General features: G+C 40.8%; 1 protein-coding gene and 1 long non-coding RNA gene across 9 annotated transcripts in view; both read right to left on the bottom strand.

The window, feature by feature from the left end:
• Nucleotides 1–7,309: 7,309 nt before the first annotated feature.
• Nucleotides 7,310–13,111, bottom strand: LOC139080662 (uncharacterized). The gene is made up of 5 exons (XR_011535344.1): nucleotides 12,984–13,111; nucleotides 11,756–11,842; nucleotides 9,395–9,475; nucleotides 8,061–8,262; nucleotides 7,310–7,572 (listed from the first exon to the last, which is right to left on the bottom strand). It is a non-coding gene; the product is annotated as an uncharacterized lncRNA (long non-coding RNA).
• Nucleotides 13,112–17,965: 4,854 nt separating this feature from the next.
• The window catches only part of NEK7 (NIMA related kinase 7), a 160,728-nt gene continuing 154,923 nt past the window's right edge, over nucleotides 17,966–23,770 (bottom strand). For all 8 annotated transcript variants that reach the window (XM_070602455.1, XM_070602451.1, XM_070602456.1 and 5 more), the window contains one exon: nucleotides 17,966–20,999. In XM_070602455.1, the coding sequence (XP_070458556.1) occupies nucleotides 20,889–20,999 (111 nt within the window). In that variant the 3' untranslated portion in view covers nucleotides 17,966–20,888. The remainder of the gene's footprint in view (nucleotides 21,000–23,770) is intronic.

Here is a 23,770-nt window from a genome sequence, read left to right as displayed (position 1 = left end):
AAAAAGTCAACTTCCTCTCAGTCTGCTTTTTTCCGCATTTTCCCTCAAAATGATAGCTACCTCACCGGACTAGGAGAAGAGTCAAATGGGACGATGAATTGTGCAAGTTTGTGGACTGTAGATAACATGAATGTTAGTCACAATTATCACAGAACATGGAAAGTATGTTCTGAAACAGTGTGTCCAAACTTGCGGTCTTCACACTCAGGGAAAGAAGTTTTCACCACGTCATAACAGTCCCCAGCTCCCTCAGACCTTTGCCCTTTGCCCTTTTCTCTGTCCGCTTTCCCTTGGATCCCAGGACCCACAGTGGAAATGTAAACACTACAAATTCCCAGTGTGATTCAAGCCTGACCAAGGTTTTCAAGTGCCCTCCCCTCTCCGCCTTCCTCACCTCCTCCACGCCATCATGGCTTCCTTTTACTGAGAACTTCCTCTGTGCAAAACTCTCTGCCAGGCACTTTACACACAGTGTCTCTAAACCCGCGACACATTTCAAGGGAAACGGCACTTTATTATGGTTACAGATGGGAAACTGAGCCTCAGAGAGATTGAGTAACCCTCCAGTGGAAACACAGAGAATAGGTTGGCTAATTTACTTTCATGGAAGGTGGGTCCCTTCTGAGTCACCAAATGTTGTCCTCTAGAGTTTAGGACAAACTCCACAACTGTATGAGGAAGGAATAAGATTTATGGAGAAAACAGAAAACTTGGAAAACTAGGGTCAGCAAGAGAAGAGAAGGCACAAGTCTCTCATCTTTCTGTGCCACTTAAGTGTGGGTCTCCCTTCTGGTGAAGGGGCATTGCCCCCTTGCACTGCCTTTCCTAAGGCCAGCCTGAGTGGTGTCAGTGGTGTCGGGCAGTCTAGATGTGGGAATCAACTGCTTACAGGGTAATCTGAGAATCCCAGTTGCCCAGCAACTCAAGAACTTGGGGGGGGCCAGCCTTGTGGCCAAGTGGTTAAGTTTGCACACTCCACTTCAGTGACCTGTGGTTTGCCAGTTCTGATCCTGGGCACAGACCTAGCATGGCTCATCAAGTCATACTGAGGCAGCGTCCCACATAGCAGAACTAGAAGAACCTACAACTAGGATATACAACTATGTACTGGGGGGTTTTCAGGAGAAAAAGAAAAAAAGAGGAAGATGGGCAACAGGTGTTAGCTGAGGGCTAATCTTCAAAAAAAAAAAAAAAAAGAACTTTGGGCTCATGGGATGCTGCACATCCAGCAGAAGGAAGAAGCCCTGAAACCATGGGGGCTTGATCTTGGGGACTCCCCTTCTTGCTGGGACGAGGTGGGGGTGCCTAGTCTCAGTTCTTTTTCCAGGCAACCCTGAAAGGTTCCAGAATCCTCTTTAGACAACTCTGCTCCATACCGACGTTGATGAGAGAGGGATTCATTAGCGAAGCCAAAAAACAACTCCTCGTGGGTCTCTCTCAAAGCTAATGACCTTTCCTCTACATCAGTTTTGTCCGCACGTGGCCCGCTGATGACCCAAAATCCTGCGCTGTACGCAGACCTCCAGAGTTTTTTGCAAACAACTACCACCCCATCAAAATGTTGAATTGAAACTTACTTTCTCAAGTGTGTCACGAATTAGAAAAACATGTGGTGGAACTATTGAGCAGAGGGTCTGTTTTAAAATGTGTTATTTTTCACTTATGGTGAGGCCAGCAGAGTTGGTTACTCATGGAGCCCAAGAGGAGGGGCACTCCACGCCACGCAGGGAAGCACTGGGGTGCACAGGAGGAAATCAAGAGCAAGAACTGTTATTGTGGGTTTCTTGGGGAAAGGTTGGAGGAGGCAGGATAAACAGCTAAGCAGATTTAAGATAGGCTAGTTAGAATAATCTCAGTGGGCTCTGGGGTGTAGGGGTTGCCCATAGTTGTCTGGTCCCTGGCCAGGGGGTGATTAGAGCAGAGAATGGCAACCCCAGAGTGTAAGGGATGAAGAAGATGTTTGGGGGCTGTGGGCTCTGGATTGCTTAGTTTGCATATGAAAGGCACGGAAGCAGGTGAGACATTTGCTGTCTCCAGGAATTAACTAGCCCCGGGAGAGGCGGTCTCTCCAGGCTCAGCAAAGCCCCTAATGGCAAAGCATCAGAAATACAGAAAATTAAAAAGCCTGACAAATACAGGGTCTTCTTGGCCACTGGAGCTCCTGCCTCTTCCTCGCAGACACTGCTGCCTCTCTCCGTACTTTCCCTTATTCCACCCCATCCATCTGCTTGTGAATAAATACAGTCCAATGGCACCACTGGGAAAATATGTGTTTTCCATAAAATTTACGGGTAATTTAGACTTACCCTTTTAGGTACCATCATATTCATCTTTTTAAAAACTGAAGCATGCCTTATACAGCAAAGTACACTCATCCCGCGTGTCTATAGCTCGATGAATTATCACGAAGTAAGGACGTTTCTTTTTAGTCTAACCATTTTATGAGACACTTTCTGAAACATATTACACACTTCCTTAGAGTGTTTCGTGGTGGGTAGGGGTGCAGACTCTAGTCCCAGAAGCTTTGGGTTCAAATCCTGGCTCTTCACTTCCCATCTGCGACTTTTGGGCATGACACTTCACCTTTCTGTCAACTTTTCTCAATCTCCTCATCTGTAAAATGAAAAAAATAATAATAACAACTACCTTGTAGGTTTGTTGTGAGGAATCAATGTGCCTAGAACCATTCCTGACATATAATCCATGATCAATAATATTTGCTTTTATATGACTGAGAAACGGTACATAGAAAAATGATTAACTTTTTCTCAATGACAATTCCATTTCTCGATGCTGTAAGAGATTCAGAAGATGTCCTTAGCTGCTGGCTTACCGTCCTTGTCTGATGGCTATGGTCTTGGAATTCTGCTATTGGCTTTTTGTAGATTTTATTTCTTTTCAATAAGTCAGGCTGTTTGTCAAACTGTCTTTTTGTTTCTTCTCATTTTTATATCCTCAGTACCTAAAATAGAACTTAGAACTCAACATACACCCAATAAATATTTTTGAAAGGACGAATAAACTGTCATTCCTTGCTTTCTCCATTATACTTGCTTCTGGTACCAAATAACAAAATTTGTCACTTGTTATCTGCAACCAAATGCCCCAAGGTGAGCGGGTTCACTTGGGAGTCTAGGGCTGGGATACAGACGTCCAAACACCACCAAAAATCTATTTGTCTAGGAAATAAAGAAAAGAATCATATTTTCAGGACAGGGTGAATCAAACACAATCAGCGAATCCATTTATTAAGCTTGACAGTACTTTTCATGTTTCTAACTTGCTTCTGATCCTGATCCAGTCCCACAGACTGATGCCAGGGTCTACAGGGCCGTAAATAAATATTGACAACACCATTCACTAGAGCCCTATACAGCGGGTACCAGCAACACAACTTTGGTATGCCTCTCACCAAGTGTGGCTCGAGATGGGGAGACGGGGCGTTCTCTCCTTCCTCCACTTCTCTCTCGTTTTGTTGCCACAGGCCACCTTGAACTCTGGCACTTGGAAGATTCTCCCCCATCATTAGTGACAATGACCCCTAATGGTAGACGAGTGATAATGAACAGCGTCAGATGTACACAGAGGAAGAGGGAGCCAGACTCACCAAGGCAAGGGGTTCTTAGGGAGTTGATAAAGATTGTGGTAGGTTCCCAAAGATGTCCCTGCCCTAACCCTTGGAACGTGAATATTTTACTTGGCAAAGAGTCTTTGCAGATATGATGAAGATCAAGGACCTCGAGCTGGGCAGACTTTCTTGGATAATCCAGGTGGACCTGATCTGATCACATGAATCCTTAAAAGCACAGAACCTTCCCGGTCACAGAGAGACAGCAACATAAGAAGGACTCTACCTGCTATTGCTGGCTTTAAAGATGGAAGAAGGGGCCACAAACCAAGGGACGCAGCAGCCACTACAATCAGGAAAGGCAAGTGGTCAGATTCTAAAGCCACCAGAAGCGACACAGCCCTGCTGAGACCTTGATTTTAGACCAATAAGACTCCTGTGGGACTGCCGACCTACAGGACTCTAAGATAATACAGTTGTATTATTTAAGCCACCAAGTTTGAGGTCATGTGTTAGAGCATCAACAATAAATGAAGGCAAATATCTACAGAGCTCCATCTTGGGCCAGCACCGAGCGAAATACTGAGGCTACAATAGCATGCAAAGCAGACCCAGTTCCTGCCCTAAAGAGGCTGACGGTGGACTGTTTGCAGGGTTCTAAGCCAGCTGAAATCTGTAGTATAAGTATACTTCCAAGATACGATAGAGAGACTGTCTTGTGAGGACACTTACCCTCTACTACATTAAGACTGCAAACCATACTCGTAAGAATCGTAAGAATAGACAATTGTTGAATTAGCTTTCCTATGCTCTTGGCAAAAATATATTTGTGTAAGTAACTTCAGAATCTTTTACTACTGAGATAAAGTAGTACTCACGAATCTAATTTTTTTTCTTTTTGAGGAAGATTAGCCCTGAGCTAACATCCACCGCCAATCCTCCTCTTTTTGCTGAGGAAGAATGGCCCTGAGCTAACATCCACCGCCAATCCTCCTCTTTTTGCTGAGGAAGAATGGCCCTGAGCTAACATCTGTGCCCATCTCCCTCTATTTTATATGTGGGACACCTGCCACAGCGGAGCTTGATAAGCAATGTGTAGGTCTGTGCTTGGGATCCAAATGAACAAACCCTGGGCCACCAAAGCGGAGAGTGCAGAACTTAACTGCTAAGCCACCAGGCCAGCCCCGAAACTAATTTTCCAAAGGGCAAACAATTCTTCAACATTATTTAGTGAAAACTGCCAGAGAGGATGAGTGGGATGAATACCCAATAATTAACTTAGCAGAGGTAATAAAAACAAGTGGCATGTGGAATTAAATATAAACGGCTGCCAATTTTTGTCTTGTTTAGTAAAATTGGTTATTCACAAACCATTAACAGAAATATAAATGCATATACTTATAATACATTGACTAGTTGATTTTAGGTCATAACCATCTTAAGAACTGAAGCATATCCTTTCATTATTTGACCTCAAAATTATATTTCGTATTTGGGTTTAATACAAAATATTAAATTGGATGCCATTTCCTGAGAAATAAAATACCTTCTTTTTGGTCATTACTAATATCTCACAAGAATGCAAGGTAAGCTATAAATGCACAAAGCTACTACTGCTTATCTGATTGGCTTAGCTGGGAAGACTAAAAAATTGAAATAACTGATTATTTTTCATTTAACTTTTTGCTGAAGATTATCCTTCTCAACTATACCATGTCTCCTTGTAGAAATGCATCCTAATTTACGTGAAGATAAGTTAGGAAGGAGACAAGGGTCCTTATAGATGGTGGACTTAGAGAATGAGCCTTCTATCTGACCCTAATAAAATCAAAGACATTGTTTTTCGAGAACAACTATGCTATAACTAACGGCTCTCACTCTGATAATTTCTATAGACACTCTCTTCATGTAGGAAGTCAGCTCAGTTCCTCATTTTCATTATTCCATGGTGCCTTTCTGGTACGCATGAGGATTTCTCGACCTTGACATTATTGACATCTGGAGCTGGATAATTCTTTACTGCTGAGGGCTGTCCCGTGCATGGTAATATTTAGCATCATCTCTGGCCTTTACCCACTCGACGCCACTAGTATCGTCTCCTCACTCACCCCACTCCTAGTTTTAACAATCAAAAATGTCTCTAGACGTTGCCGGTGTCCTCTGGGGGGCAAAATCTTTTCGGCTGAGAATCACCAGCCTAAGCGACGACTAGTAACTAATGTATCCTAAAATAGCAGAAAAATATCTTTGGAGGCATGAAGCACCTTGTAATTCATGGTTGTACTTCCAATATGAACTTGGTGAAGAAGACACGTCATTAGCAGGACATGGGGAACTTTCTCAGGGTTAACTTTGCAACATATTGACCATTAATATAGCACAGACAGCGCTTTCGTTGCAATGATCAGACTCTTTCATCTTCATAACCAGAATTGAAATAAAACTTGAAAAATACTGGTAATTTCTAGAAAAATTATAATATTCTCCTAGCCACTCTCCCCAATCATTTTATAGACACCCTTCTAGTTCAAAGGACATCCATATATAATGAATTCAAAAATGGCAAAAATCTTGATAGAAACCCAAAGATTACATAAATTTTATATACATCATCAAGAATGAGGATTATAAAAATCACCAAACAGGTGCAGAGAGATTTAGAAAGATGACAAAACTTATTCCCTTGTCACGAAACAGGTTAAATTACCTGAGATACAAGATGTGGGATACCACATAAAATGTTAAAGACACACAAAATTCAGTTTTTATTTTTATAAGTTTATTTACAAAATGCTTAGTGCCCGGGGAGGGAACAGTGGGAGGCGGTGGGGGAGATGAAAAGAGATTCCTAAACGAGGCACTGAATTATATATCATTTCTATTCCTTCTACAACCAGAAAGTGTTTCGGGTTTATTTGCAACACATAAAGACAAGGGGTTTGAACAGTGACTTGTGCTTGGTGTTTGTTTTAAGGGGAATATTATTAAAGACTCTCTAGATTTTTTGGAAGTGGAATAACATAACCTGAAAATGAAAAATATCATCATATAAAATTTAGAACTGGTTCAAGTCTCTAAGGACACATACCAGAGAGTCAACCAGCAAAAGGGGAGCTGACAAATTTCTGTAGTTAAACTGTGCTCTGCGTGAGAAACACTGGGAAGAAAACATCTGGGCTTATTTGAACAGATGATATATTTAAGGGAAAGGATGAAGGGTATAAAGCTGTGGTCAGACGGTGCAGGGCTACCATTTTCACACCTCGGCATCCTAGACGTATTGCAATAAGACCAGCATCTAGATGTATTATCATTCTGGAGTCTCACAGTTAGCATAAAATTGGGAAAAATGGCATTTATCTGAAATTTTATTGAAAGAGATCAGCACCCTAGATGGATGACTTCGCAGAGCTGTAAGTTAAAAGTCACGTTCTCCACAATTTGCCACCAAATACACACAAAAGAGGACAGAATTTAAGTTTGCTCATTTTGCTTAGCTGGCCTTAGATGTGTAACCCTAGATTTCAGGGTATAATGGTATGTTTAAGAATATTGGATTTCACTTCTAAAGCATGAATACTTTTGAATTCCTCATTTTTAACTTACCAGGTGAAGTCCTGTGGTTTAACCTATGGAAAGGCTGGATCTTAGAGTGCAATGCTCACACACACACACACACACACACATACATAAGCAGGCTATACGTTCTTTTTGCCCTTAGGAGATTGAAATGTGATTTACCAAGCTAGTGGACAGGTCGGCAATTGAAATCAAACTGCTCTCTGCTTCTCAAAACACTAGGCATGAGGGTCGTTTCTTCTGATTGGTTGTCCCTGGAGAGAAGTAAAGAGCACGGGGAGGAAATGTTGTGGCCGACGCACCTGAGCTGGCTGCGGGATCAATGGTCAGTATCAGCGGGGCTCTCCTTAATGAAGCCCTCACCAGTGTCCCCGCCTTGCTGACAACAGTGGGTAGCACGGGGGCCGGGGCAGAGGCAGGCGAATCTATTACGAGACAAAATAATTGCTTCATTTTGTGGTACAAAGATATAAATCTGATTTTTGTGTACATAGAGCTGGCTTTAAATCCTTAACTGGAAGAGACCCTCGCACAGGACACAGAGGAAAACATGAGAGAAAGAGAGTGTGCAGGGCCGTCCGGCTCACAGAACTCCAGGAGAATTGCCAAGTGGGCTTTACAGTCAAGCATCTCTGAGGCTCTGCAGGCAAACAGCCACCCCAGAGCATGCTGTCTCCATCACAGAGAGAAAAGAGTTGTTTTCATTTGTGCTTTTCCATGATAAGGTATTTTGACAAATCGATAGAAGGAAAAGACCCCCCTGATTTACACCTAATTTATCTCATTATTGCCTCATTATGGTGGGGGAGCCTCGGCAGGGCCCCTTCCCCAAATGCTGTATCTGGCATACCTTGAGAGTTATAGGGAAAATGGAAATGAAAGGCCTCACTGAGGATGCCCATGTCATGCTTACATTTTCTTGAATTTCCTTGAACGGCTTTTGTGCTGGCAAGTAAAATTACGAGGCCGTTATGTCCTTTTGAAGATGTGTTTCTAAGATTAAAATCAGAGCACAGTCTCTCTGAAACATTAACACAAAGCAGCCGAAAATGAAGGAACTCAGATTCTATCTGTAGCATTCACTCCTGTTTTCAGATTTTTACATTGTAGTCCACCTGATAACCGATAAAAAGTACATTATGAAAAAATGCATTATGCTTATTTTTAAGCATGAGGATAAGTCAATCCTTTACTAGATATAGACAAATCACTAACATGGAGCTGACTAGCAGTGAAACAGCATGGCTGTAATAAGTAGAAAAGCAGAGAATCGTATTTGTCTTTACGATTTAGGTAGAATAGGATGTGAATTCAAATCGACAGCCATCCAAACCGTAAGTCACAACTTTAAGGCACAATCACCTCTTCAGAGCCACTATCCTTTTAAAGGAACCCCTTCTCCTGAACTTTTGTCAACATCTCAATACTCTTTCCAAAATCTTTTTTTTCTTGTCTTCCTAACTTTTTTTCATCCATTGATTTTTCCACACAAGTATGTATTTTGAGATTATTTTGTCCCACCCCTTACGGGCTCTGTGAACTTGAGCAAGTCAACATTTTGAGCTTACTTTGCCTGATCTCGTTAAAAGTGGGGATAATATTAAGAACTACTCAATAAAATAATAATGACAATTTACAAAAACGAATACAGGGAATGTGTCTAAGTGTCATGCTTGGTGCTTAGAATGCCCCCAATGAATACAAATTAAGTGTAAAAGCACTCCATTCTTCTATCTCTTTGATCACCATTCCCAGAGATCTTTGCAGGATGCTGGAGAAGTGCCTTCTTGCCTTTCTTCCGAATCCCCCCCTCCTCCCCCCAACCGCTGACTTAGTGAGAAAGCCCCCACTTCCCAATCTCTGGTCACTCATAATCAAGTTCTGCATTAACACACCTGCTGAGCAGACTGTCCTCACCTCTGATGTTGCTAAGCGTCCCTATCTGCAAACCACAAATGAGAGGGACCATGATGAATAAAACAAAGGCCTTCTCTATATTTTAGCTCTTTAATGCAATTCGGAGGATCCCTCTGCAGTCAACAGATAACAGCATGAGGCTTGAAGCAGAAGAACTGGAATAAAATCCAACTCTGTCAGTGACCTTGGGAAAACTCTTGATCCTGCCTTGAGTTTTCCAACTGCTAAATGGGGGCAATGACATCACTTTCCCAGGCATATTGAGAAAATATATAGAAATGAGTTCATGTATGTGAACGTTCGTTCAACAAGGATTTATTGGGTACTTACCATGTTCCGGGGCTCTGCTAAGCACGGAGGATACAGCAGGAATCATGCTGGACAGTGCCTCTGCTATCGGGGAGCTTAGAACTTTGCATGGAGAGCAGACATTAAATAATGACAGAATATTCAATCACAAGGGGGATTATAAAGGAGACATACAGTGTGTTAACAGAGTACGTTTCAATGGTTAGGATTGTCAGGAAAGGCTGGGTAAAAAAAAGGAGCATAACATTAGCCTCATTGTAAATACCTGATAAAGGTGAGGTATATAGAAATGAGTTTTACTTATCTGGATCTGGGACTCGTATAACCATTAAAAAGGAGAAATGTCTCCTAAGTACTCAATCTACTCCATTTTCATTCAAAAATGCATTGTGAAAAGAGCCTATGGCTTCAAACACACAGAGATCTTGGAAACAGCGGCAGAGATTGCGTTACTTTCTGATGACAGGTATTCAAACATACATTTCAGGCAGTTGACAATATGTAAGTAAACGACAAAGAAAAACATAAATGTTAACCAATAACCCACATTCCTTGGGCATTGTTAATCAGGCAGACTTGATCGTCTGAAGCTTTCAATATTTCATTCACTCATCCATTCATTTCCTAAAAAAGTATTAAGCAACTCTATGCCAGGTACTGAGGTTATCTCCATCTTAGCTTTAAGCAAAACCACAAAGAAACATTTACTCTGTGCATTTCTCAGACCTGTTCCTATCCTCCTGTTCCCTCATGCCTCCTCCGGACAGGTCACAGTCCTTCCTAACCCCTCGCATTGCCATCTTTCAGTGAAGAATTCCATTTAGCCAAATCCCTTTTCAAATGCAAACAACCCATCCCTTAGTAACCATGCCGTCGGATTCTCTCCGGATAGTGGACTACCGCAAGGAGAAAAGTACCCTGGTTAGCCTTCGGCAGTGGATCCTCTTGTGCTCTGCCTCACCTGCCCTTGGACCACCTTTTACTCCAGCCATTGCTGAGACAACCAGCTTCACGCAGGTGAAGTCTACAGCACCTGACCTCAGCTGCTGCGCTTGACTCTCACTGTGCACCCAGGGTTCTCTGATGCTCCAGTGAGGGATGCCTGTGGGAATCTGCCTGGTACGTATGCATGCACGGATGATAAATGAGGGAGTTGACATCGCAGGACAGGACCTGGTGTACGAATGCTTCCCTCTCCCACTCTGCAGGTGGAGAATTCCAGGGATGCATCCTCTGGCCTAGAAAGTCCCAGTGGGATTGGGGTCCAGATTCCCTCTGCGGGGATGAACTGGAGAAGACGCCCTTGAATTGCCTTTTCCCCCCTCCCTCCTGCACTCTTCCCTAGGCTCCCACTCTTGTTCCCTATGGTCACTTCCCCAAATAAACCACCTGCCTTCCACCCCTCATCTCAAACTGCCTTGGGACTGGGGTTGGGGTGTTGCCTGGGCTAAGGTACTTACTGGTGTCATTCGTGTATGCACTTGAAATGACAATGAGATGGGCAGACTGTGAGATAATTCCAGAATGTGATACATGCTTCAAAGAAGTAAAGGAGGGCAATACAGGAGTGGCTGCGTTCATGAGGTCGGGGCTGCCAGTGGGAGGGTGTGTGGTGACGTAGTATTCGATAGGGTGGTCTGGGAAGGCTTCTCGCAGAGAGAACATTTGAACTGACACCTTAATGACAGGAAGGCCCTGGCGATGGGAAAGTTTGTGGGGGAAGAAGGTTACAGTCCATCCAAACCGAAAATGCAAGTCCCTGAAGTAGCTTAGAGAGCAGCCTCCTGGAAATACAAACGAACATCAATGCAGCTGGAGCAAAGGGAATGGGAGAGAGAACCAGATGCTGGAATGTTCTTTAGGCCTTTTCAGGCGGTGATAAGGAGTCTGGATTTTATTCTAAGGGCAACAGGAAACTGTTGGAGAATTTTAAGCAGAGAAAGTGAAGTGACGTGATTTATATTATAAATAGTTCATGCTGACTCTTGCATGGAAAACTGAAGAATCAGAAGAGGGGAAGCAGGTAGGGCAGTTGGGAGATTCTGGTGACAGACGACAGTGGTTTAGACTCGGATAGTGGTAAAGGGGACAGAGAAAGTCTAGAGACGCAAGGACTGTAGGATTCCCCATCAGGCAGTATTTGGATTTAAAGTCCAATCTGATACCCTGCTGCTGGATGCAGGGGCCCATGTGTTTTTAGCTGGGGAGGGGGCCAGGGTCCTTTTCCTACCCTGGGGTTGCTTACTCTATATAATAATTTGGCATCCCACTTTTGAGAGACTGTGGGGTTTTAGTTTAGGATACTTTTCTCATGAAATAGTCTATTCTTATTAATATTTCTGTTCTCTTAGGTCAGAGTAACTTCATAACCGTCTGCACTACCTGCCAATCCGGTTACTGGGCTGGTGCAGAGTGAGCAAAGGGGTGGGATTCTGCATACAGCAGCCAAGCAAAGATCCATCCAAAGATCTGCCGGAGAAAGGAGGAAGAATGTTTTGTTGAGAAAACAGCAACAGGAGTTTGATGATCTAGGTAACATGTGATGGCAGATTAATTAATATTAGGACAGACATGAAATTTTAACTTTACAGAAAATAATGGGACACTGAAAATAAAGAATAATGAACACAAGAGGCTGGAACAACTTTCCTGGAATAGTTGCTGCGTGCTGATTACTAAATGAGTAGATATTTATTGAAGTTAAGGGAAAATATCCGATAGCAGCAGCATCGAGCTACACATTAAGAACATTACTGAAAGAGAAGCCATTTGTTGAATCCATTCTTGGGAATTATCTGACAGGCTTCTTACTGTCAGATAAGATTTAAAATTTGGAAAAATGAAAAAAAAAAAACAACCTGTGGTGTTGGGTGAGAACTGGAAGAATTGGTGTAACCTTGTAATTTTTAAAAATATAGGCAAATATATACAGAAATAGATACGCATGTTTGTATACATGTGTGTGTGTCTGAACACACACATATATTTCCTAGCTCTGTATATTAAAAAGGCCCAGAAGCAATGTCATCCCAATAGAAATAAGCACACCCAGCACCCACATCTTGACTTCTAAATACCCTTCCCCAAGGAAAGAAACCAGGGCTCCTTGAAGAAATGACTGATTCAAGGGCTGGAGAACAGAAAACAAGATGAACACGTAATTTCTTTCTGTGCCGGGAAGTAAGGAAGTACTCGAGAAATTATGGAGACTTGCCAAAAAGACAGGAGCCGGCTTGTAGGATCTCCTACTAACCAAATATGGGACAATTTCTGCATCAAAATAAATGATAGTAACAGATTATGACCCATGGAATAATATAAAAATCTGTGTCCATATTGATATAAATAATAAAATAAAAAATAAATTGGAGAAAAAGGGAAAGTTATTCCGTACAGTAGCATGCCAACTAACAAATGTAGAAGGAATGACAGAATTGCAAAGTCACTTTTGGCAACCATCATAGTAATAATTAAAACAAGCAAGATCGATATAGTGAACAAAAGTGTGTCGAGAAACACGGTATTTACATATTCTCAAAATATCTACCCACTACATACTATTAATTACAAAGAAAAAAATCAAACTTTATCATTAAGGTCACCAACTTACTAAGTGATCAAAGTTGCATCAACAGTTGCCGGAGTCCAGCTCCAGCCGAGTCCAGGTTTCCTGAGGGATGGACGGCGTCGGCAAAGAAAGAAGGCAAGGCGAGACTGGAAGTGAGGTTTCCAAGTCTGATTTATTCAAAGCATTCAAGCATTTACATATGGTTCAGGTCACATGTTTATGATTTCATGGAACTATCCCAGTGTATAATTTTGGCAAACAAAACGGGTACATAAGCATATCTTGTTACAATATTAGCACAGTATGTCTACGAGAAGCAAGCAACCTTTGTTAACTATAGATATTGACCTTTTCTATATGTCTACTAGGCGTCTAGAGGTCTAAGACTGACTGCAAAACGGGGTGTAACGTCTAGATTCAGTTCCCCATGGGTCGAATGGCCCTAAGCCTCTATCTTTATTCCTGTAACAACGAAAGCAGAAGTATTGCAACGTATAAGGGGACCAAGTACACACAAGCCCCCAGCTCCGTCTGATCAAAAGCCACACAGGCACAGTGCTTGGGGTTTCTCTTTTACCATTAACTATTTTATAGGGTTCCCAATCCTCATCATAATCCCAGTTCCTCTGTGTCAATATATTATGATATTTTTTCTGTAACTTTATCAGGATCATGAGTTGTTTTAGGAGAGTGTACCTTTTGCATATCTTTGCTCCTTGGTGGGTGCCACCATTTACCTCCTGTCCTAACAGGCCTAGGATAATCTCTGCCTCCTAGAAGGGACCTGAGGAGGGAATGTTCTCCTTTGAGGCTGATTATTAGAAGGCTTCCTCCTTGAGGGCTGTCCAAATTCCTTTACCACCTTTCCAGGAGGGGGTCAGCACGTTTTTTTCCTTCAGGCTGCTGTTCCCTGAACCCTCCCTAGAAGGCCAGGTTACATCATCTTCTTTCCCCTGCTTGGAGAGATTTTCCCCAGATATCCCCATGTACAGAAAAAGAACAGCGAGAGCAATACTGCTAAGATTAGCAGCATGAGTAGGATCAAGAGCGGCCGACCGCCATCTTCTGAGGGTCCGCCGTGCGTTCCCTTCTCTCTCTCCCGGACGGTTGCCCTTGGGTAGAGGCTTAGCTGACTGGTGGGCGGCTCCCGGCAAACAGTAATGGGCAAACCAGCATTCTTACTGCGTGGTATGTTGCACAGAGACAAACTCAGCCTTCCTTCAGGAATATTCCTGCAGAAGTGAATTATGAGGAAACATCAGACAAACCCGAATTGAAGGACATTCTACAGAACTGGTTTGCACTTTTCAAAAATGTCAAAGTCATGGAAGATAAAGAGGAGTGCCCAATGACATCATTTTTCATGTACATTGACTGATTTCTTTTGCTGTTGACCATTGATTGAATTTCTTCTGATGTGAATTATCTGTTTATAGCCTTTGGTTTTTTTTTTTCCTATTTGCTTGCATTTTTACTTATCAATTTTACTTAGCAACTTGGGGATATTTACCCATATGTGATTCTCAGTTTATCATTTGTATTTCAATTTTGTTGATATCCATTGCCAATTGTTTATGTGGTCAAATGCATTGTGTTTTCCATTGTATTTTGATTTTATGGTATATGTTAACATAAGATATCCATTGCCAATTATGGAGGTCACTCACTCCCGTGGTTATAGGGTTATGCATTCTCCTAAATTTCTCCTGATTTTTTCTTCCTTCCTCCCTTCCTTCCACCTTCCCTCCCACCCTCTTTCCTTCTCTTCCTTCTTTGTAAACTTAGGTCACTGACCCACCTGGTATTTCTTCTTCTATATAGTGTGAGTTAGGAATCTAACTTCATTTTCATCCAGTGAAGAGTGGCACCAGAGCCTTTTACCTAATAAAACACACTTCCCCATACAGAAGTCACTTCTTTCACATACTAAGTTCCCATACTGCTTCACTGTGTGTTTGACATGTCTCGTTCCCCGACTCTCTTCACCTGTTCCTCTGCCAACACCGTACTGCTTCAATTAAAGCAGCTTTATGGTAAGTTTTCATATGTGATGTTAAGTTCAGTCTATTCTTGTTTTTTTAAAACATTCTTGGCTATTTTTGTCTATTTATTTTTCCAGATGAACTTTGACATCATTTTATCTGCTTCAAAAAAAAAAAAAAAAAAGATGAGCTTCAGATCGATGTTGCATTACTAATATTATAAGATACTTGACATTTATATTAATCTCCCCACCTGGAACATGGCCTCTTTCTCTATTTGTTCAGGATTTGCTTTCATTCCTCAACAAGACTTGATGATTTCCCTCATATGGATCTTAGATGTTTCTTGCTCAATCATTTCTAAGCATTTCATAATTCTATTTGTCATTTTTCCCCACTTATATTACTAACTGGTTATTGCAAATATAGGGAAAATACACATTTCCAAACCCACCTGGCGTCACACCCCCCAGCTCACCCACTCTCATCTTTTGTTTCTCAGAGCGCCAAGCACTTCCGGCCTGAAGCCCTCGCATCCTTCCTTGCCTGTCAGGATCTCCCCTTGTTAGTTCTCTGGTTGACTCCTTCCCACCCTTAGGTCTTGACTTAGATGTCGCTTCCTCAGCATCTCTTTCCATAGCATGCATCACAATTTGCGTTTATATATTTCTGTAGATGTGTTTCTTCCTGGATTTTAAATCTGTGAAAAGAGGTATTTTGCTCAACTGTATCTAAGGGTCTAGTATATGGGGATGAGCAATAAACGCCTGTGGAGTTGGTGGATCAATCCCTTCTGAGGGCCTCACTCCCTCTCACCACCTTCTGCACTCCCTCTGCAGCATCTTCCGTTTCTTCTCCCCTTGCTACTACTCTCGTTTCAGTTCACTTTATCTTTAAAAATTGAGCTATTTCCATTTTTGGTTACCACCCGATTTTTCTTTATGTGCCACAACTCCCGTGTTTACTCCCATTTGTTTTCCACTCCAGTCCCCTGAGATGGTCACATGGACATCACCATGACCTCCTCTCTAAATCCAGGGGCCTAACCTCGATCCTTATTATCTTCCATTTCTTTGTAATTTAAGGCAGCTGGTGACTTCAAATTTTTCTTTTGGTTTAGCTTCTCCCTGTTTTTGATCCTCTCACCCCCTTACTTGTCCTCATCTTTCTGATTTTTGCTGTTTTTCATCTACGCACAATCCCCTGGACTGCTCGGCTCCACTTACAGCATTACAATGTTCGCTTACTAATTCAACAAAAACAAATTTACTACCACCAATACGGCATTATGTCAAGTGTTGACCACCACATGGGGTGAGCACCAAGAGGAAAAGCACAGGATTCAGTCTGGGTGGCTCCCGAAAACGTGTATTTAATGACAGCCATGAAAGATGAGCAGGGTTTTTTTCCCTAGCCAAACGGGAAGCGTTCTTTAAGCTGTACTGGCCCTACGTGAGAAAGAGCTGAGGGCCTTTGAAAAACCAGTCCAGTGGGACCAGAATGCTGAGAGCAAGGCAAAAGCAGATGGAGCTGTCGCTGGAGAAGACGTGCATGGATTCTTTGTCACACTCGTGTGATAACAGCGACATTTAGCCAGCACTCACTTGGTACCAGGGACTGCACTTGGTCCTTTATACAATGTATTGTAATTTAATTCTCCTGAAGAGTTAGGGATTTATATCCCTACTTTACACTTGAGCAAGTAAGGATTAGTGAAATTACATAATTTATCCACAGGATCATGTTTCTGGAAAGGAGTGAAAAAAATGATTTTCTATGCATTGTAACACTCACAGTGAAAATAACTGACTTAAAACCCCCCTGGTTTTGGACTGGCCCTGTGGTAAGTGGTTAAGTTCGATGTGCTCCACTTCAGTGGCCCTGGTTTATGGGTTCGGATCCCAGGTGCAGACCTACACAACTCACCAGTCACGCTGTGGCAGCTACCCACATGTGAAGTGGAGGAAGACTGGCACAGATGTTAGCTCAGGGCTAATCTTCCTCAGCAAAAAAGAAAAAACCCTGGTTACAAACCTTAACTTTAAAGTTCCCTTTTACTTTTTTATCTCAAGGATTAAAATTAGATCTAGAGACCTAAGTGAACAGTGAAATGGGTATGTACGAAGACCAGAAAGAAACTTCCTAGGATAAACGTCTCCATCCAAAAGTAAAATACACTTTACTAACTTTCACATCTTTCGCTGAAAAATAATGAGAGTCTGTTTTAATTCACTATTAATTGTGCCAGGAATTCACATGTAATTAAAAACAGCTAATTTAACAATTCCATCAAAGTCCTTTGATAAGGGTTTCATTGCAGGTGTCTTTCTCAACAACGTCATTTTGATTTTAAAAAGTTAACGCATCAATTTGGTGGTGACTATACCTGCACCAATGGATAAGACACTTAAACACATATGCCTGGTACTGACTTTTCTAATTAAGAAGCATACTTTTGGAATAATATTTATAACTAGTCCAAGACTATCTTGTGCCTAAAATTTACTCTTACCTTACAATCACGCACACACACAGACTGAAGGCTCTTCAGCGTAAGTCACAGGTTAGAAAATTAGCTATTCTTCACCACGATCTAACGGAACGTGAATGTGGAAGGTACTCCCATCCCTCCACCACCAGCCTCGCAGATTCTACCCCATTAAGATCTTCACTTATTATGTGGAAAGAACATTCCAACCATTACACTGTTAGCAGCACATTACAGTCATGGGAATGGAATCTGCTGCCTAAATTCTAGACTCTTTTTACAACTTTAGAAAACTTTTCTTATTCAAAGACAGAAAATGATGTACTGAAGAGAAGAGGAACATGCGAAGATGTGCCTGAGTTTTGCGTATTTAAAAAACTCCTTCTTAGGGTCTGTCAGAGCTCTCTCACCACCCTGGACGGCTCCAACCCTTGCGCTTCTCCCAGGTGGTAAAGTCACGGAAACGAACAAGAACTGTTTCTTTAGGTTTAGTGTCAAGTGAAAATAAACAATGGGACACTTCAGGGAGAAGAGAAATCAGAGATCCATAAACATTTTATTGTACTCATTTTTAAATTTTATATTTTTATTTATATTAGGATATTATACAATTTTCAAAGCTAACAACAGAATCTTTTTAGTAGGTGTATTTGAAGCATAACAAAATAAAAGTATTTCACAAAAGAAGTCCATATTACAGTACTATTGAAATATGAGGCATAGGATAATTACGCATTTGTGGGTTATAAACACAATACATTCATTTTAAAGAAAAAACATTTAATATGAATAACATTTTGGCTAAAATAAATATCATGTAAATGTTAACAGCAACACCTGAAGTATAATGATACAAGAATGGTGTTTTGTAAAAGAGACTATGCAAATGGTAAAGCATTCATGAAATGGCTGTAATATCTTACTACATTTACAATCATTGCACATCGTTGAGCACTTTATACAGGAATTCCCTTCTTCCACCATTCCTAAACCTCAGCTTACAAAACAAAGTCACCCCACATTTTCCCCTGGGCAACTGGTACCAAAGTCTAAATAAGGCTTAGAATCGGATGTACCTTTCATTTTACTGTTTGCCAAATCAATCCAAATGTTTTACTTAATCAACACAAAGTTTACCTATAAACAGGAATATAAAGAGAACATTTTATAAGTGATTATAAAAATTAAAACTTCTAATCATCTTCATAATTCTTTAAAATGATCCCATTCAAAATTAGAATTTGTTTTTTTATGCAGTGGTTTCTTCAGGAAAAATATGAACACTTAGATAAAAAAAAAAATATCCAAAAAGTTTCCACATGTAGAAAATAATAGTGGATTTCCCTGATCATTAAATTTTCCCCAGCTGTTTCCTTCTAGCAGATAGAGTCACTGAAAGAAAAACTTCAATTTTTGCTTGCAAGTCACTGCGAGGGGGCAAGCTAATGAATTTTAGATCCAGGTATTTTTTCAAGATTGCAAGAAAGAGGAGAGATCTATTCCAACCACAGAACATTTCACCTCCATCAATTATATTGCATTAAAATGAGCATGACAGTAATCGTCAACAAAAACAATTCCTCTCATACTTCTGGCGATAAATCTATGGATGCTCAGGGTAAAGGTTCTAAGTCACTCGAATCTGGGAGAAAGAATGCATCTGGCCCTCATAAAGGACCGATCAGGTTTCCTTTGCCTATTGCGAGATAAAACGACCCTTCGGATACCATAACTAGTGAACATACCATAACTGACTAAATTTTGAAAAAAAAGAAGAGTTTATACTTTTGCCCTTTATACAGTTTTAAAGTTTACAAATGACTTGAAAGTATTAAAATGATTGTAAGAAAAATACTTACATGAAAAAACAAACCCAGCAATTACATCGGCTAAAGGTAGGTGTTCTCTGAACATGAGGTTTTCACGTTGGCAGGATTATCCATCCCAAGGTTACATGGTGGCATGGTGTCCCGTAACGGTGACTGCGACTCGGCCTCTTGGCTTCACAATTCTGTGAGGAACTGGTCACCACTGACATGAAGGCATTCAGGGAAAACACACTTCCACGACAGCATTTAGGAAACTCTGCCCATCTCCTTGAACTAAGCGAGGCGTTACCATGTCGGTCATCTTCATGCATGAATACAGTACTTGGTTTCAAAGCTTCTCAACAGAAATGTTAATCTCATAAAAATTCTGACTGTGGTAATGGCCGGTTTTCATTTCTTTAAACATATTCTAAAATTACAACCTTGTCAAATTAGTTGAAACGGCATCAACATTCACAGGTACAGCACAAGACACATCCTTTCTTCCTCTCTAACAAGATAAAAATGCATGCATATGGAGTGGCCCAAATTTCTAAATATTAAAAAAAATGTTTTCAATCCAGGAAAACTTTCAAATACAAATATTTTTTTAAAGGGTATTATGTTCTCAGCAAATCTGAAACATTAATGGATAAAAATGCACATATGCACATACAATATAAATAAGAGGGAACTTGAAGAATATAAAAAAATTTCTGAAGGGGACCAATCAGAACTTCAATAAAATCTATGAATAAAAACATATGCTGACACTACGGTGTACAGTTATGAATAGAGCATTTAAATTTATAAAGAAATTGAAATATAGTACTGTAAGGCTATTCAAAGGATATTTTTCAAATGTACAAACAATAATAAAAACACAAAAAAGGCGTCGGGCAATGTGCAACTTTCAAAATTACTATCACACCAGCCAAACAAATCCTTAACCACTTTTGAAATGGATTCATTTATACCATTTTAATGCAAAGAGAAGATCAAAGATATTAAAACAAAACAAAGGCAAAAAACTCTTCAGTGTCTGACTCACATTTTGTCCCCGAATCTTTTCACATTTAATAGTTGCATTTTCAACGTATAAGCTAAGAATTCCAAATGCTTCTCAAATAATTTGTCTACACTTATCTTGAGAACTGTACTTGAAAGCTACAAAGCTAAGAACCAAAACACATACTTCAAACTTTTAAAAACAAAATGATCACGAAAGCACACAATTGCGTTCCTCTCGAATGTCCACGTCCGACTGTAAAGCGAACACGTCCCAAGTTTAGATACTCTTCCCCAGGCTGGGAGTGTATCTTGACGAGCGCCACGCTGCGCCTTCAATATTTGGCACTGAGAGTCTATCTGAACACAATTTATCAGCAGAAAACTCTAAATAACTCTAAAAAAATCTCTAGCCATTAAAAACCATCGTGTTTCGTTTACTCTCCTAACATGCAATTTGATTATTCCAAAGTCTTTTGGGGTTTGCAGGCAGGTGACGCAAATTGGTACAAAATGAAACTTATATGAAAACCGGTTAAGGATTCAAAGCACACTAGCTCTGAAATATTCATCTTAACACCCAGACAAAAACGGGGAGGTATAGTCTGCACAGAAACACTTTAAATTATTTTGGTTACGTTCTTCATAATCTTCCACGTGTCTAGCTGCTGGCGGTGCATGCGTGCATCCTCTTCGCCACGTCATAAACATAGGCGATGTCTGGTCGCTTCTCCGGGTCGGGGTTGATGCACATGTTTACTAACTGTCGGAGCTACGGAGAAAGAGAACACGACACACTCAGGAGAGCCATTCCAGTTACTTATTAAAAATCAACAAGCTTTGAATAGCTATAGATTTGCAGAGAAGGGACACTTTCTGAGTAAATATTCCTTTGACTAAAAATTTACGGGACTGCTGTCAAAGATTTTATAATTAGCTGAATGTTCTGAGAAGCACCTTCACACGTGGAGCAAGAAGTACTTCCCGCAGAGGCTTTAAGACGACCTTATGATTCTTCAGAGGAGTTTAATCAGAAGATACCAGTCACTAAAGACAACAGGTTTTTAACTGTAAGGCTTCAGATTAACTATAGATATACACACATTGATTGGATCTAGAATTTACCACATTAGCCTTGAATCTAAGTTTACATGTTCATAATTAGTTTACCATATCTCTAAATTTATATAAGGCAATTAGGGTAGATGACTATCATGGATTTATCATGAACCGAGATATATTATATGATTATATTTCTATATATCAAGTTTTTATCAGTTTCATGTTGAAGGAAGAGTACTCCTCTAAACTAAGAATAACGAGAATACTACTGCATTCTAATTCTTGTCTGTGTGAAGTAGTATTAACATCCTCATTTCACAGATGAGGGGGCTGAGGTTTACTTATTTACACCACACAAGAAAGCACATAGCAATAGACTAAGAAAATATCCCCCGACCTGGTCCTAAAGCCACTGAGTGGAAGAAAGTAGGACTTCCTTCTCAATTTTAATTGCCATGAAACTATGTGTCTTCGTAACACTGGAGATGGTGTTTTATAGACAGCGCGCCAAATGAAGAGGAAGAATCAGATTCTTTTGCTTTATAAGTATGTCTTTAGGAATAATCTAGATATTTTGAAAGCATGCATTAAGTTTTTCTGGACAGTATACTGGCTCTTAATTTATCAAATTACTATAAATTCTTCACAGTCCTCAACTTCAACCATAAAAATTTTCATCTAGAGCAAATAGAAGTGGTGATAAAAGTTGTGGGCTGAATCTTTTAACAGTGCAATGGAGAAGGTTAACGCCAGTGAGAAATGTCATTCTTACATCCAGGACATGTGTGAGGAGCTCACCAGACAGGAGTGGGGCCGGAGGAAGGAGACGGCAGGTACAGTGAGGTGGAAAGCAGGCTTGCTGAAGGCCCTTGTAGCCCTGTGCCCTCAGGTCAGGCGCTGTCTCTGGAGGTTTATTTCTTTGTCTACACAGCAAGGAGGGTGTAGATGCCCTATAAGGGTTCTCCTGGCTCTAATCCCTTAGATGACACAATTCTACCAAAATGACGTTTCATGATTCAACTTCACATTTGGAAATTGAACAGTATCAATGGTCATGTTACACTCACTGAGAGGGTCTGAGGACCTTAATTTGTACTCCTTGCAACGGAGCAAGGAATAGCTTTAAAAACCCCTAAGGGGACAGCAATACCCAAGGCATTTTATTATGGTGATCTAAGAGAAACTCAGATCAGAAAGAGGCTGGCATTTTACCCATTATATAAAAACATATACATCTAGTTATACACAATACAGACAACAATGGGAAAAGCATTTATAATAATACTTATATTTAAAAGGATAATGTGTTCTAACAGATCATCTAGTTGTCACATATTTTGTTTAGAGATAAAAATGATAAAAGCAGCAGAAAGGATAATAGGAAAACGTAACTGTGGTACAAAAATTCACTATATTTAAACAAAATACAAGTGGATGCAATAGCAATTTTTTCACTGAATAAAACTGCCACATCCTTCGAGCTGATCCAGAAACCTTACTTTTCCTGCCTAACAATTGAGAACAAGGTGAAATTTCCAACAGGCTGTGGCAAATGTCTGGCCCTGACGCTCTCCTGCCATGAGGAAAGAGCCCCCAATATTAGAGAGAGACTGACACAAGTTTGCTGAGACGACAGTGGTTCTCTAGCTCTCCAAAGTAAAAGACGGGAACTAGGAATAATATGGAGGGGAAAGATGAAGAGGGGGCACGAGCAGGTAGAGGGAGCCACATGAGCAGCTGCTGCTTAGCCCCTCTGCAGGGACAAGCCCTCAGAAGAGAGGACAGGTGAACCAGAAACCCTACAGCAGAGAGAGCCAGAACAACGCACTGCTTGCTTTTTTCTCCTCATTTATGTGGCTCGATCTCCATCAGATACGTAGCTTATCTCATCATCAAGATTTTTCTTTTCCAGAGGGACTATTAACAAGCACCACAGTATAAAAACCAGATATGAGATATAAAATAGGCATACCTCACCATATTTATGAATCAATCTCTTAATAACTTCTTCCCTAAATTTTTTGTTATGGTAATAAACTAATAAAATATGAAAATAAAACCCTATACAATTAAAATATGCTTCGGCAGCGATTCTCACTCGTTCGCGACACCAATCTTTCTGGAGGATCCACTCTGCAAGAGACACTGTGCTGGCATCTGAGGACACTGAGGGGAACGGGGACACGGAACTATGCACAAAGGAAGGCTTACAGCCCAGGACGGGAAGAGAGAACACGACTCATTCTCCTTTCTGTCATCCTGACTCTTCCTTTCTGCCTCTCTCTTCCTCCCGTCATTCATTCATTCATTCATTCATTCAGTCACTTAGCCAGTGAATAAAATCTTATTGAGTATTTACTCTGAACCAGACACTTTCCTAGGAGGTGCGGACAAAGCAATGAATGAAACATCCATGGTACCTGTCCTTATATGACTCACAGTCTAGTGAGGGAAGACTGACTGACAAAGAAATAACTGTGA

This window comes from Equus przewalskii, chromosome 31, assembly GCF_037783145.1.
Source record: "Equus przewalskii isolate Varuska chromosome 31, EquPr2, whole genome shotgun sequence".
NCBI lineage: Eukaryota > Metazoa > Chordata > Mammalia > Perissodactyla > Equidae > Equus > Equus przewalskii.
This window is presented reverse-complemented; position numbering and strand designations above follow the sequence as displayed.